This window comes from Equus caballus, chromosome 1 (assembly GCF_041296265.1).
Source record: "Equus caballus isolate H_3958 breed thoroughbred chromosome 1, TB-T2T, whole genome shotgun sequence".
Lineage (NCBI taxonomy): Eukaryota > Metazoa > Chordata > Mammalia > Perissodactyla > Equidae > Equus > Equus caballus.
In genome coordinates, this window is record NC_091684.1 from 79427548 (window position 1) to 79440243 (window position 12696).

General features: G+C 46.4%; 1 protein-coding gene across 2 annotated transcripts in view; it reads left to right on the forward strand.

The window, feature by feature from the left end:
- The first annotated feature begins 94 nt into the window (after window positions 1–94).
- ABCB10 (ATP binding cassette subfamily B member 10) overlaps window positions 95–12696 on the forward strand; it is a 39942-nt gene continuing 27340 nt past the window's right edge. Inside the window, exons 1-4 of one of the 2 annotated variants that reach the window (XM_070228353.1) lie at window positions 98–376; window positions 524–688; window positions 9557–9757; window positions 10641–10843. In XM_070228353.1, the coding sequence (XP_070084454.1) occupies window positions 202–376; window positions 524–688; window positions 9557–9757; window positions 10641–10843 (744 nt within the window). In that variant the 5' untranslated portion in view covers window positions 98–201. Of the gene's footprint in view, window positions 689–9556; window positions 9758–10640; window positions 10844–12696 lie in introns of both variants that reach the window. The other variant, XM_023646278.2, reaches the window with a different exon arrangement.

Genomic DNA, 12696 nt, shown 5'->3' on the forward strand with positions numbered 1-12696 from the left:
AGGGGTGCGGCGCTGGCCGGGATGGGGCGGGCGTGGCGGGGCGTGCGCTGGGGGTGCCGGCCCACGGGGACGGGTGACGGCGGTGACAGCGGGCGGGGCGCGGGCGGCGTCGCATGCACGCCCTCCGGTCGGCCGGGCGGGGCAGTGGTCGGGCTCGGCGCCGGGCGCGCGGGCTGAGACGCTCCGGTCGGACGCGGCGCCATGCGCGGCCCCCCTGCCTGGCCGCTGCTGCTGCTCGTGCGGCGGGGCCCGGCCGTCTGCGCCCCCGGCTCCTGGCCGCAGCCAGCGGGCCTGGGGACTGCGCGGCCTTGGGGCGCAGAGCTGGGGCTGCTCGGCGGTGCCGGAGCCGCGCGCCGCTGGGCCAGAAGCTGCCCGGGCGGGCGGCCCGGGGGCCCGGGGGCCGGAGCGGGCCTGGCGCGGCTCCTGGGGCTGTGGGCGCGGCCCTCTGGCGCCGGCAGGTGCGGGGTGCTGGCCGGGTCCGGCGCGCCGCGGTCTCCGCGCGCCGGGCTCCCGGGCCGCCCAGCCGGCGCGGTCCGGGCGGGGGGCGAGGCCTGGCGGCGCGGGCCGGCGTTGCCTGCGGCCGCGGCTATTCCCAAGGACGACTCTCGGCTGCGGCGGGCGGCGGCCGGGCGCTCGGAGGCCCAGAAGCTCCTGGGGCTAGTTTACCCCGAGCGCCGGAGGCTGGCAGGTAGGACCGTCCTCTTCCCCTGCAGGCTGATACGCCTCACGGAGCGCGTGGTCCTGGGTCACGAGAGGGGACACTGAGGGGGCGGCGGAGAGACCCAGGGCTACCTGCACCACCGGGAGGAGGGACGGGGTGGCCCTTTACCTGCGAAATTGTACCGGGAAGTGCTGGACAGAGCGCTCAGCTCGCTGTAGCATCAAGCCTTTCAGCTTAACTGGGAATCTGTTCGCTGCTCTATTTTACGTTTGTTTTCTTAACTTGACACACATTAAACAAGTGGAGCAGTCTCTCATTATGAGAATCTTTGGGCTGTTTTGCTTTCGCTTTGCCAGCATTCTCAGAATGAGCTGGGTCCCTCCCCCCCTTTTTAAAATTTGTTCTAGCCAAACAACAGCCATTTTGTATTATGCACTTATACTATTTTTTAAAAACGTTATTTGCTTTAGGCAGGTTTATGAAGCAGTCAACAGTATTTTTGCTATGTGAAACAAGACAATCTAAACCCTTAGATTTGGCTTGTGTTTTTGCCTTCCTGTGTGGCTTTTAGGAAGTTACTAAGTGATTTTCAGAACAGTCAACACTGGTCATGATCAGTGATCTGTAAACTCCAGGAGCTTTGAGAAATTAGATTATAACCCAACTAAATCAAAGTTGAGTAATTTTTTAAAGAAATCAAAAGGAATTTTTGGGGGGACACAAAATCCAGATAAACAGAAGGATTTTCTATAGTTCCCCATTTTTAGTCATAAATGGAGAAATGTTTAACAGCAAGGGCCTTGTAAGATCTAAAATGTTTTGAGATTTCTCTACATTTCCAATTCTTTACTAAATATTTATTGAGCCCTCATTGTGTGCTAGGCCTTGGGGTTACACTGGCAGGCAGAGAGAAAGGTGGTTCTGTCCCTGCTGGGGCTGCCAGTGTAGGGAGGGAGAGACATTAATGAAATGGTCCCATGACTGGAGATAAAACTGCAGCTGTGGTGAGGGTGAAAAGGGGGCCTGGGAGGTTGTCAGCTGCAACACTTAAAAGAGGAGAATCCCACATTCTCTGCTGCAAATCCATTGCTTCAGGAAGGTGCCCCTGGAGAGCGATTCGTCGTTTGGGCAGGTTGGTGCTGTGGAGGAGGCGGTTAGAGTGGAACATTTTACCTCTTACTGACTGTTAGAACTTAGGGGGTTTCTTGGTATCACTGAGGTGTAAAGAGAATCATTTCAGTGCTCGGTTGGTCGCATGAAGATTTTGATGGAAATAAAGATCTTTTCCTCTTTTAAAAGAAAATTTTGAGACTGAGAGCTCTCACTGGACTGTGAGCTGCTTGAGACGGGCTGTGTCTGATTCATTCCTCTTTCTGTCTCTAGTTCTTAGCATGTGTGTGGCACAGAGCAGGGGCTCAGGGTGCCTTAGAAGAAAGAATAAATGATGGTACGACCAGGCCCAGATCGAGGCCTAAATTTAGAGACCCTGAGCACTACAGAGTGTGTCCACCCTTCCCCTATGCAACTCAAAGTGTTTTGTTTTTGAAATATTAAATATCAAGAAAGTTTTTTAGGTATCAGGCTTTGCTGGTGCCCACATGTGCCCAGCGGTGTTGGGTAGCCCAGCCCTGCCTCTCCCATGACCGTTGTCCTGGCTATGACCATTGTCCAAGTACTCTCTTGCCCTATTCCCACATGTCCTGCCATACTAGTATGTTGAGAAGACAGTCTTAAACAAGGTAGGAGCTGTATCTCCTTTTATTTAAGAAGGGGAGCTGTTTTGATCTGCTGTATTGAATAATTGTGAACATATAATTTGAGGAGATAAGTCTGGTGTTGGTATACTGTTGTTTTTTGTCTTTTTACCTTTTAAACAGATAATAAGTACATATTATATATTATGAGGAAATCTGATGAAAAACTCTTATTAGGACATGTGATTTCCTCAGAAAGTTGTTATATGTGATATATTGAAGCCAGTCTGGATGTTGGCATTTGTGGGAATAAGAGGAAGTGGGGTCCATCATTAATTTGTAATTTATCATCATAAGAGCAGCCTCTGAGGTTGGCACATCTCTTTAAAACGCTGGGGATAAAGAGCAGGGGCATGTGTGTGTGTGTGTGTGTGTGTATTTTTTTGGTCAAGAGACCAAAACAGCTTGAATTGAAGAGAAGGAATTCCAATGTTAATTTGTTAATTTTTAGAGAAGTGAATAAAAAATCCTTTTTCAAAAATTCGGGTATACATTTGGATAGTAATATTTTCCTCTGTCTTCAGCAATTTGCTGAGTATGCCACCTGAACTGTATGACCAGAAGTGATTTGATCTGAAGTGATTTGTATCAGAAACTTTAAAAACAGGGTCTCCCATTTGAAATGCTCGCAGATGTGTGCAGAGAACAGTTTTAGCATTCCTTCCATTCCTCTTCTCCAGGAGCTGTGGTCCTCTAACCTGCCCTTCTGCCCCTCTTCCCCAAGTCTCACTTTGTGTAGGAATTTGCAGCTATCTTCCTGCAGCTGTGCCTACAAAGTTCCTCTCCCGTCTCTTTTCACTGATAATTCTTCATCTTATCACCTTGGCCAGAGGAGTCTTAAAACATGCAGGAGCTCACTGAGGAGCCCTGTGTGGGCTGATGGGATAAGAAGTAATTTGTCAGAACCCTTTTGCTGCACCTGGCAGATAGAAGAGGCTGCTGAGGCCTCTAACCATCCCAGTGAGTTAGGGGCAGGGGACACTATGAGTCTTAGGAGGGCTGGTTAAAGTTCCACGTACTCTGCTTCGGTGGCCCTGGTTTCATAGGTTCGGATCCTGGGCGTGGACCTACTCCACTCATCAGCCGTGCTGTGGAGGCATCCCACATACAAAATAGAGGAAGATTGGCACAGACATTAGCTCAGGGCTAGTATTCCTCAAGCAAAAAAAAAAAAGAGGAAGATTGGCAATGGATGTTAGCTCAGGTCGAATCTTCCTCACTGAAAAAAAAAATAAGTTGGGTCTTAGGAGTGAGCCGTGGGCTCTCAGGGTGCTGTGAGATTATCACGATGATGCCAGTCTGGAGGTCCTTTGTGTGGTGGGCCTCGGTGTGCTGCGGAAGCTTGGCTTCCCCACACTTCCCAGGCAGGTTCCTAGTTCAACTGTGGAAGGTACATGTCCACCCCTCCGCCCTGCGTGTTCAGTTTAGCTGGAGCCTCTGTGGAGGACTTGGGAGGGCGTCTCTCACTTAAATTACTGATAAAGGCTCATGTGGTTTGAGATTAGGACCATTCTTAGAACCTGAGGCAGAACCCGAGGCCTGCTGGAGCTTTTGCTGAATCTGTAGTTATAGTTTGTGAAGATAGTCCATGAAGTGATAAACCCAGTGGATGCAGTGAGCAAGGAGAGGGTGAGTAGTGCCTAGAACGGCTGTTTCCTGAAGGCTGAGTCAGGACAGAGGTCCTGACGAGGACAGTACTGATGGGATGGCGAGTGAACCTTTGAAGGTGAGACTGCTCCAGAAAGCCAGGGATGTTTGCCTGCTAGGGAAATGCCATATTTCAGAGAAAACATTAACATTCTGTAGCTGTGCTATGAAGAGTGCTAGTCAGAGTTGATTTAAGTGGGAAATAAACATCAGATTTTGAAAGGCCTTAGTATGAAAAAAATGTAAAATATTGTTTCTTTATATTGATTACATGTTGATTTTGGATATATTGGATCAAATAAAATATGTTATTAAAATTAATTTTACCTATTCCTTTTTTCTCTTTTTAATATGGCAACTGGAAAATTTTAAATTACATAGGCGGGTGGCGTCGTGTGTCTACTGAACAGCACTGTAGTTAAAAGCAGGCCTGGCTTTTGTTAGTATAGCACAGATGCCTAACTCTTCAGCACATGTTGAAGGTCTCGCCTTGCACCCAGCGTGCCCACGCGCAGATCTTTGTTCTACAGATTACTCCATGAACCCTAGAAGTTTCCTAAACTCTCTGCTTCCTGCTAGTCTGTCAGCCCCTCGTGTCCTCACTGCCTTCCCTGGCCAGCTTAGATGCTAGGTTCCTTCACCTCGGCCTGTAACCTGCACATTCCTCTACTTCTTTGTTCTGTAGAGTAACCACCTGCATCCATGAAAATGTCCTCTAGATACCTGGAAACTCAACATATCTTGAAACTGAAGTTACCTTCCTCCTCAAAGCTGCCTTTCCGGCTGTCCCTTCTCTCAGAGAGTGGGACTGTTGTATGAACCCCTTTGCCGAAGCCAGAGACACGCTCATTCTTGACTCCTCGTGATGACAACAGCAATAAAGCTAATAGCTGATATCTTTTGTTTACTGGGTACTGGGCTCTGCGCAAGATCCTTTACATGTGTATTTAATTTAATTTACTCCTCACAACATTTCCATGAGAGAGGTGTTATTTTTATTGCCATTTTACAGATGAAGAAACTGAGGCACAGAGGAGGTTGAGTGACTCATGCAAGGTCAAACAGATGGCACAGCTGGAAGGTACTAACCCTGTCAGTCCCAACTTCAGAACGGGTCCTCCTCACATGCTCCCCAAATCCACGTGGTCCTGTCAAGTCTAGTTCTTAAAAATATCTTCAATCCTTGTCACCTCCTTTATCTGCTCTGCCCTCACCCTACTTCACCCAGTTCCTCTTTCTCCTTGAGTGCAGAAACAGTGTTTTAACTGTCTTTCTCTTGTTGTGCTGGCCTCCAGCCCCTCCTTTCACTCTGCAACCAGAGTGGATCATTTAAAAATGCATTTGTGACCATATCACTCCCCAACCTAAAGCCCTCTTAAGCCTGCCTTGCTGCAAAGTCCCTATTCTACTTTGTAATCTAGAACCTGCTACCTCTCCCCTTTGTTTCTCAGTACTCCTTCCTCTTTTCCACGAGGTCCCTGCTCCAGCAATGTCCCGCAGCCTGTCTGCTGCCTGGCCTGCCCTAACCCTCAGGCTAGGCCCATGCTGTTTTCTCTGCTTGGAATGTAGAAAGGTGAGGAAGACATGTTTTCTCCCAGAATGTGGTTCTCCATTATAGGAACAGGGTGACTTTGGGCAAGCTCCCTCTCCTCTCTGTGCTTGAGTTTCCTCTCTGAAAAAACAAGAATGTGGGCGTTGTTGGGCGGATTCAAGAAGATAATGCATATCAAATGCTTCAGGGGGTGATGGGGACTCATTTTTAGTGCTGCATCTTTCGCCCTCGAATGACAGTGGGGGCAGCTGTACCTGCCTAACTTCAGGTGAATCCTTAGAAGATGTGTCTCCTGTCCAGCAGGTAGTGGGCACGCTCTCCAGCTTCCTCCACTCACCCCAGACCCCTGTCCTCCCATGAGCTAGCTTCCACAGCCCTTCTACCAGAGGTCTACATTGTAGGTTTTCTTTCCCCTTTCTTTTAAAGGATATTTTTTCACTCTTTGAATGCCATGATTCAGTAGAATGAGAGTAACCAAAAGATACTTTAAGCTCTCTGCCAAGAGACAGATAACAGAAGTTGCTGGGATCCCATCAGGCAAGGATCAGAGCAAGCAAGAGGCTTACCCCAGAGAAAAGTGGAGAGAATTTCAGGAGGATTGCAGTGTGCTCAGCGTCCCGGCTTTAGGGAGGAATCTGAAACGATAGTTATAGCACGTCTCAATTATTCATTCATGTCAAAGACAGTAATATGTAATAAAAGGTCGATTAACAAGAATCCAACTAACTGAAAGCTGAAAAACTCTTTTAGTTTTGTCTACATTCAACTTGTAGGAGAAACAGGCAAATGGCAATAAAACAAGCTGATAATTTTTTTTTGTTAATTAAAAGGAAAAAGTGAGGGATATCTTGGAATGAGTTTGGACTTAGCTAAATTCCTTCCTGTTTGTGATCATGCTGAGTACTGTGTAAGAACGTGTGTTCAGAATCAAAGTCATGGGACATTTCATTCATGAAATAGAGATTCTTATTTTGCAGTAGTGACTTTCACTTAGAGCTGGAGGAGGGAGGAGAGATGGACCTTTGCAGTATTTCACGTACAGACTACACAAATTAGCTACCAGTGAAAGCTGAAACAGAGAGGCTTTTTGGATTAGTCCCTAGTTCCCCAGGACACCTGTTTCTGAAGGCTGTCTCCCTAGTGCACTGTGTCCTGCAGAGCTGTGAGTTAGACACTTTCCTGCCCTTTGGGTGCTCAGTCCCTCATGGCATTTTAAAACAAGACCCTGGGAGTTACATCAAAATGAAATGGCCCTTGGCCTGGTTCACATTATTCAGTTAAATTGTGATTATGGGATTTTAAGCCAGGTATGTGGACTTTCTGGCTCTGTGCAAAGGAGTCATATCCACGTGGACCTTCTGAGCCACCAGATAATACATTCCTCTTTAGGCTATGGAAGAACTTTGATCTGATACACTTTTTTTTAGTTAATTTTTTAATTGAGGTCCCATTGGTTTATAACATTATATAAATTTCAGGTGTACAACATTATATTTTCACTTCTGTATAGACTACATCATGTTCATCACCAAAAGTCTGGTTGCCGTCCATCACCATGTACATGTGCCTCTTTACCCTTTTCAGCTTCCCCCCTTCCCCTCTGGAAACCACCAGTCTGTTCTCTGTCTATGTATTTCTTTGTTGTTGTTTTTATCTTCAGTATTTGACTTTCTCCATCTGACTTATTTCACTTAGCATAATATCCTCCAGGTTCACCCATGTTGTCACAAATGGCAAGATTTTATCATTTCTTATGGCTGAGTAGTATTCCATTGTGTATATATATATATATATATATATATACCACATCTTCTTTATCCATTCTTCCATCAATGGGTGGTCTGATACACTTTTATGCCTCCTTTGCCAAAGTTCAATTTATTCATTCACTCAAAAAATATTTATTGAGCTTTTACTCTGTGTGCCTGTCCCTGCAGATAGTGGGAATATAGCAGTGAACCAAAGAAAGCATTTGTTTGTGTCCTAATGGAGAGAGAGACAGTAAACAAATGAAGCATTTAGAGTGCCAGAATGGGGAATGTGCGGGGAGGAAAGTGAAGAGGGAGGGAAGCAGGCAGTGTTGGGTATGTGTATTTTACATCAGGTGGTCAGAGCAGATTGTCTTGAGAAGAGGGTATTAGATGATCTCAAGGAGGTGAGAGAGCGATGGTGTGAAATGTTCCCTACTTCAAAGGCTTACATTTCCCCCACAGCTCTTTGCCAACTAAATAACCAGTTGGCACTGAGTTTGTCCTCCACTCTTTTTATCAAGATTACATAAAAGTAATACCTTTAACTGAAGTGTTAGCATCAGGCAAAACAAAGAAGAGAAGCAGCTGCTGTTTGCAGGGTGCTGGGAGCTCCCACATCCCGGGGCTCAGTCCCTGCTGTGTTCCCCTGGGAACCTTGCCAGTGACTTTAATGGTGGCACTAGCTGGTTCAGAGGAGCCTGTGTTACCTGTTTCTTTTGACTCTCCCCGAGATGTTCTGTGCATATGCACACTTGAAAAACCAACAGGCACTAACAGTCTGTCTTGGTGGATTGCTTCATGTCAATACCGATAGAGTCGCCTCATTCTTAATGACTGCACAATATTTATAAAATAAATGCTCGATAATTGATTCGACTTGTTCCCCACTGATGGATGTGTAGGATATTTTGAATCTTTTTCTGGTATAAGCAATGCTGTAGTGAAAATCCTTGAATGTACATATTTGTATACACATGTGGGAGTGTATCTGTAAGTTAAGTTCATAGAAGTGGAATTGCTAGGTCACAGGGAGTGTGCATTTACATTTTGACTGATATGATCAAATTGCTCTCCATTGCAGTTGTACCAATTTGCACACCCATTAATAGTGTAAGTGCCTCTTTTCCCACAGTTTCACCAATACGGTATGTTATCAAACTCTTTGATCTTTGCCAATCCAGTAGATGAAAAATGGTCTATCTTTGTAATTTAAGTTTGCATTCCTTTTTTTTTTTTGAGGAAGATTAGCCCTGGGCTAACATCTGCTGCCAATACTCCTCTTTTTGCTGAGGAAGACCAGCCCTGAGCTAAAATCCATGCCCATTTTTCTCTATTTTATATGTGGGATGCCTACCACAGCATGGCTTTGCCAGGTGGTGCCATGTCCACACCCGGGATCCCAACTGGTGAACCCCAGGGTGCCGAAGCAGAACGTGCGCACCCAACCGCTGTGCCACCGGGCTGGCCCTGCACTTCTCTTATTATGAGTGTGCTTATCTATTATGTGTGTTGTTCCTAATTGGACTTGCTCAGCATTGTCTTTTCTGATAAGACGCTATCCCCCCTGTCTGTTTTCTAGGTGTGTGAAGAATTGTGTTCTTATTTTCATATCATGCTGATATTCTGGTGGTTTATTCCCCAAAGCAATGATATTAAGAAATAACATATTGCTTGTGTAATGGATGCCTGTAACTGCTCTCCACAGGTTGTGTAAGGTGTTTTGTAATACCAGACGTCATCAAGGGCTTTACCTGCATAGTTTGATCTTCAAGCTAGTATACATTTAGATGCCAAGGAGTAACAGTGTATAGCATGAATGTAGGAAAATATCATCTGGGATGAACACCCAGACCAAGAGGCAGGGAGGGAGAGCAGAATGGATTTTCATAGTTAGCCCTGGGTTATTCCTAAAAAGGAAGAGAGGATCAGACCAAGGTAGTGCAAAAAGTCATCTTATCTGGATACTTGGGTGTAGTCAGTCCCTCCCTGCAGTCGCCTACTTGTTCTGGTCCCAGGACCCTTTGGGTTCTTCCATTTAGTCGGAGGCCCAGGAGTTAAAGGAAGGAAACTCCCAGCACCTGAGAGCCGCACATGCTCTGAAATGCTTATTAGGAAAAGAAGCCTTGTGAATTCAGCACCCTGCCCCTTTGCTGAAGCCCCGATGAACCTGAGAGCTGCTTGTGTTTTCTAGCTGCGGTTGGGTTTCTGGCTGTGTCCAGTGTCATTACCATGTCTGCTCCCTTCTTCCTGGGGAAGATAATCGACATCATTTACACAAACCCCACTGTGGACTTCAGCAGGGACCTGACCCGCCTCTGCCTGGCACTCAGCGGTGTGTTCCTATGTGGTGCTGCTGCGAACGCTGTTCGTGTCTACCTCATGCAAACTTCAGGTAAAAAAGCCCCTCGTCTTGGCTGAGTGCGTCATCCCCAGAGAACACATCTGGGAATCATGTGGTTTGTTGGGGCTCGAGTTTCACGTGCTACAGGCCCCAGTTTTTCCCTCTCTTCCTGGCATCACATTCAGTGAGGACAAAGCCCAGTGTCTGGCCAGGTGCTGGAGCTGTGAATTGTTTGAGATCATGCGCTCTCTTCTCAACTCTTCTTTTCCAGGAACTGGAGTTGAGCTAGGGGTGGAAATAGCCTATTTGTCTTATGGGAGATGTGCAAACAGGGCCCTTGAGTAGGAGGCTGCAGTGCTGGGCCTTGTTCAGGGAGCTGCAGGGACTGTTGATCTGCTCCCTGCTGTGTTTCCCTTCAGCAGGAGCTGGGACAAGAACTTTTACAGTATCTCTGTGTCAAGGCCTGGTTGTTAACAGCAGGTGAGCACCACGATGATGAGGAAGCCTGGACGCCCAACTCTAAGTCAGTTGCTCACCATTTGGCTAATAAATTCTGTAGATAATTAACCAGTTCTTGCCATTTGAAAGTTCAATACAGAAAAGGATTGCCAAGGAGAAGCAAAATTAGTTTTTGAAAAGTTAATGTAGTAAAACTTCTTTGTAAATAATGCTGTTTAAAAATCTCTCAGTCATATTATTTTTGTGTCATCACTGTATTCTCCCCTCAATGTCTGCAGTCTGTAGTTACCAAGAGAAAGTTAGCGCTCATTACTCGTGCATGCCTGTCAGCGTGCCAGGGCTCAGGTGGGTCTGCTCCCACGGGGTTGACACAGGGCACCAGCAGTGCCTCAGAGGCTGTGGTGCTCAGAAGGGGTGCTGACGTTGGGCCAACCTGCTGTACCCAAGCTGATGCTGTTCCTGTTTGCTTTTGCAGGTCAGCGCATTGTGAATAGGTTGAGAGCTTCATTATTCTCCTCCGTTCTGAGACAGGAGGTTGCTTTCTTTGACAAGAATCGCACAGGAGAATTAATTAACCGCCTCTCCTCAGACACTGCACTCCTGGGGCGCTCGGTGACTGAAAACCTCTCAGATGGGCTCAGGGCTGGGGCCCAGGCTTTCTTCGGCATTGGCATGATGGTATGTCAGCCTGGCTTCCGTTGGTACTTTCTGGTCAGGGCTTGGCCTGGGCTGGGTCTCTCAGGCATGAGATGAGCTCAGGGTGAGCTGTGCCCATCACTCTGTAAGCCCCTTGGCCAAGAGCGCCGCCACAGAGGCTGCAGGGATGTGGAGCCTGCTTCTTCCCTCCTGGCCTCCTGCACCTTCATTTCTCCAGAATGAATTCTTATCTAGAGAATGGACCATTGCATTTAGAAAAGATTATACTGTTGCCTGGGTTTTCTGAGGATGCGTGAAGGCCGAAAAGAGCAACAGGTGGAAGGAGCCATGTGGGTGCTGAGCAGTGGGTTAAAGGAAACACAATAAGTTACCCCCCCCACCCCCAGGCAAGGCAGTGAAGCTATCATGAGACAGCACCAAGGGATCATTTTGTTCCTCTTCTTGTAAGAGGGAGGATCAGTTCAATCCTCTGTACGCATGAGTGGACCTGTGCTCTTTTGAGGTGAGTGCTCTCCACTCCCACAGCCTTGTTCCTTCCTTGACTGAGTGGCTTAAGCACTGTCATGTCTGCTTGCCTCACTTCTAACCATGTTTCTTTTCAGACCAGCGCTGCTGCCCAGAAGAAATGTCATGCAAGCCACATATATAATTTTAAGTTTTCTAGTAGCCACATTTTAAGAAGCAAAAAAGAAAGATGAGATGAGATTAATTTTAATAATATATTTTACTTAACCTAATATAAACAAAATATTATCTGTTCAACATGTAATTAATATAAAAATTATTAATCAGATATTTTATATTATTTTTTCATATTAAGATTTCAAAATCTGGTATATATTTACACTTATGGAATGTCTCAATCCATGTGCTAAATTTTCATTGGAAATACTTGGTCTGTATTTAGATTTCATAAAATTTGCAGTTGAAAAAGTAGATTGCCATACCAAGTTTTCCAGACATACTTAAAAATTTACCAGTAACTGAATGGAAATGGAATATTGGATTTTAAATTTGAATTTTAATTAATTAAAATGAAGTAAAATTTAAAATTCAGTTCCTCAATCACACTAGCCACATTTCAAGTGCTCAAGAGCTTTGTGAGGCTATCATTGTAGATGGTGCAGTTTCAGACCCCTAGAATGAGGACTGCAGCTAATCCTTTCTCACAAGTGGAAAAGCTTAGGTTTTTGTCCTCTCTGTGTCCCCTGTAGCATTCAGTCCAGAGCAGAAGGATGTGTGAGCCTGTAAGATCTGACTTATGGAGTGGAAAACAGCTTTGAAATCTCATATATTCCCAGCAAGAGAGGACCAAAGCTTTGGAAGAAGACCCCTCCTGCACTAAAGCACCATTTCCAATTTCATGGTTTTGGGGTTCAGGAAGAGTTGGAGCCTCTTTTTGTAACAGTTAAAGAGAGTTCAGTGTAAGTCAGATGGCTAATCCAAGGGCGCCTGTCTTAGTCAGCTTGCGCTGCCATGCCAAAGTACCGCAGAGCAGGGGGCTTATTTCCTACAGTTCTGGAGACTGGAAGTCCAAGATCAAGGTGCTGACAAAGTAGGTTCATTCTAAGGCCTCTTCTCCTTAGCTTGTAGGTGGCTACCATCTTGCTGTGTACTCACATTGCCTTTCCTTGGTGCTTGTGTGAGAGAGGGGGTTCTCAGATGTCCCCTCTTATAAGGACACCAATACTGTCAGATCAGGGCCCCAGCTTTATGACCTCATTTCACCTTCTTTCCTTCCTTAGCGGCCCCATCTCCAAATACAGCCACACTGGGGTTAAGGCTTCAGCATATGAATTTGGTGGGGGACACAAACATTCAGCCCATTACAGGGCCTCATGAGGTGGCACCACCTGGGACCTGGTTTTTAGCTC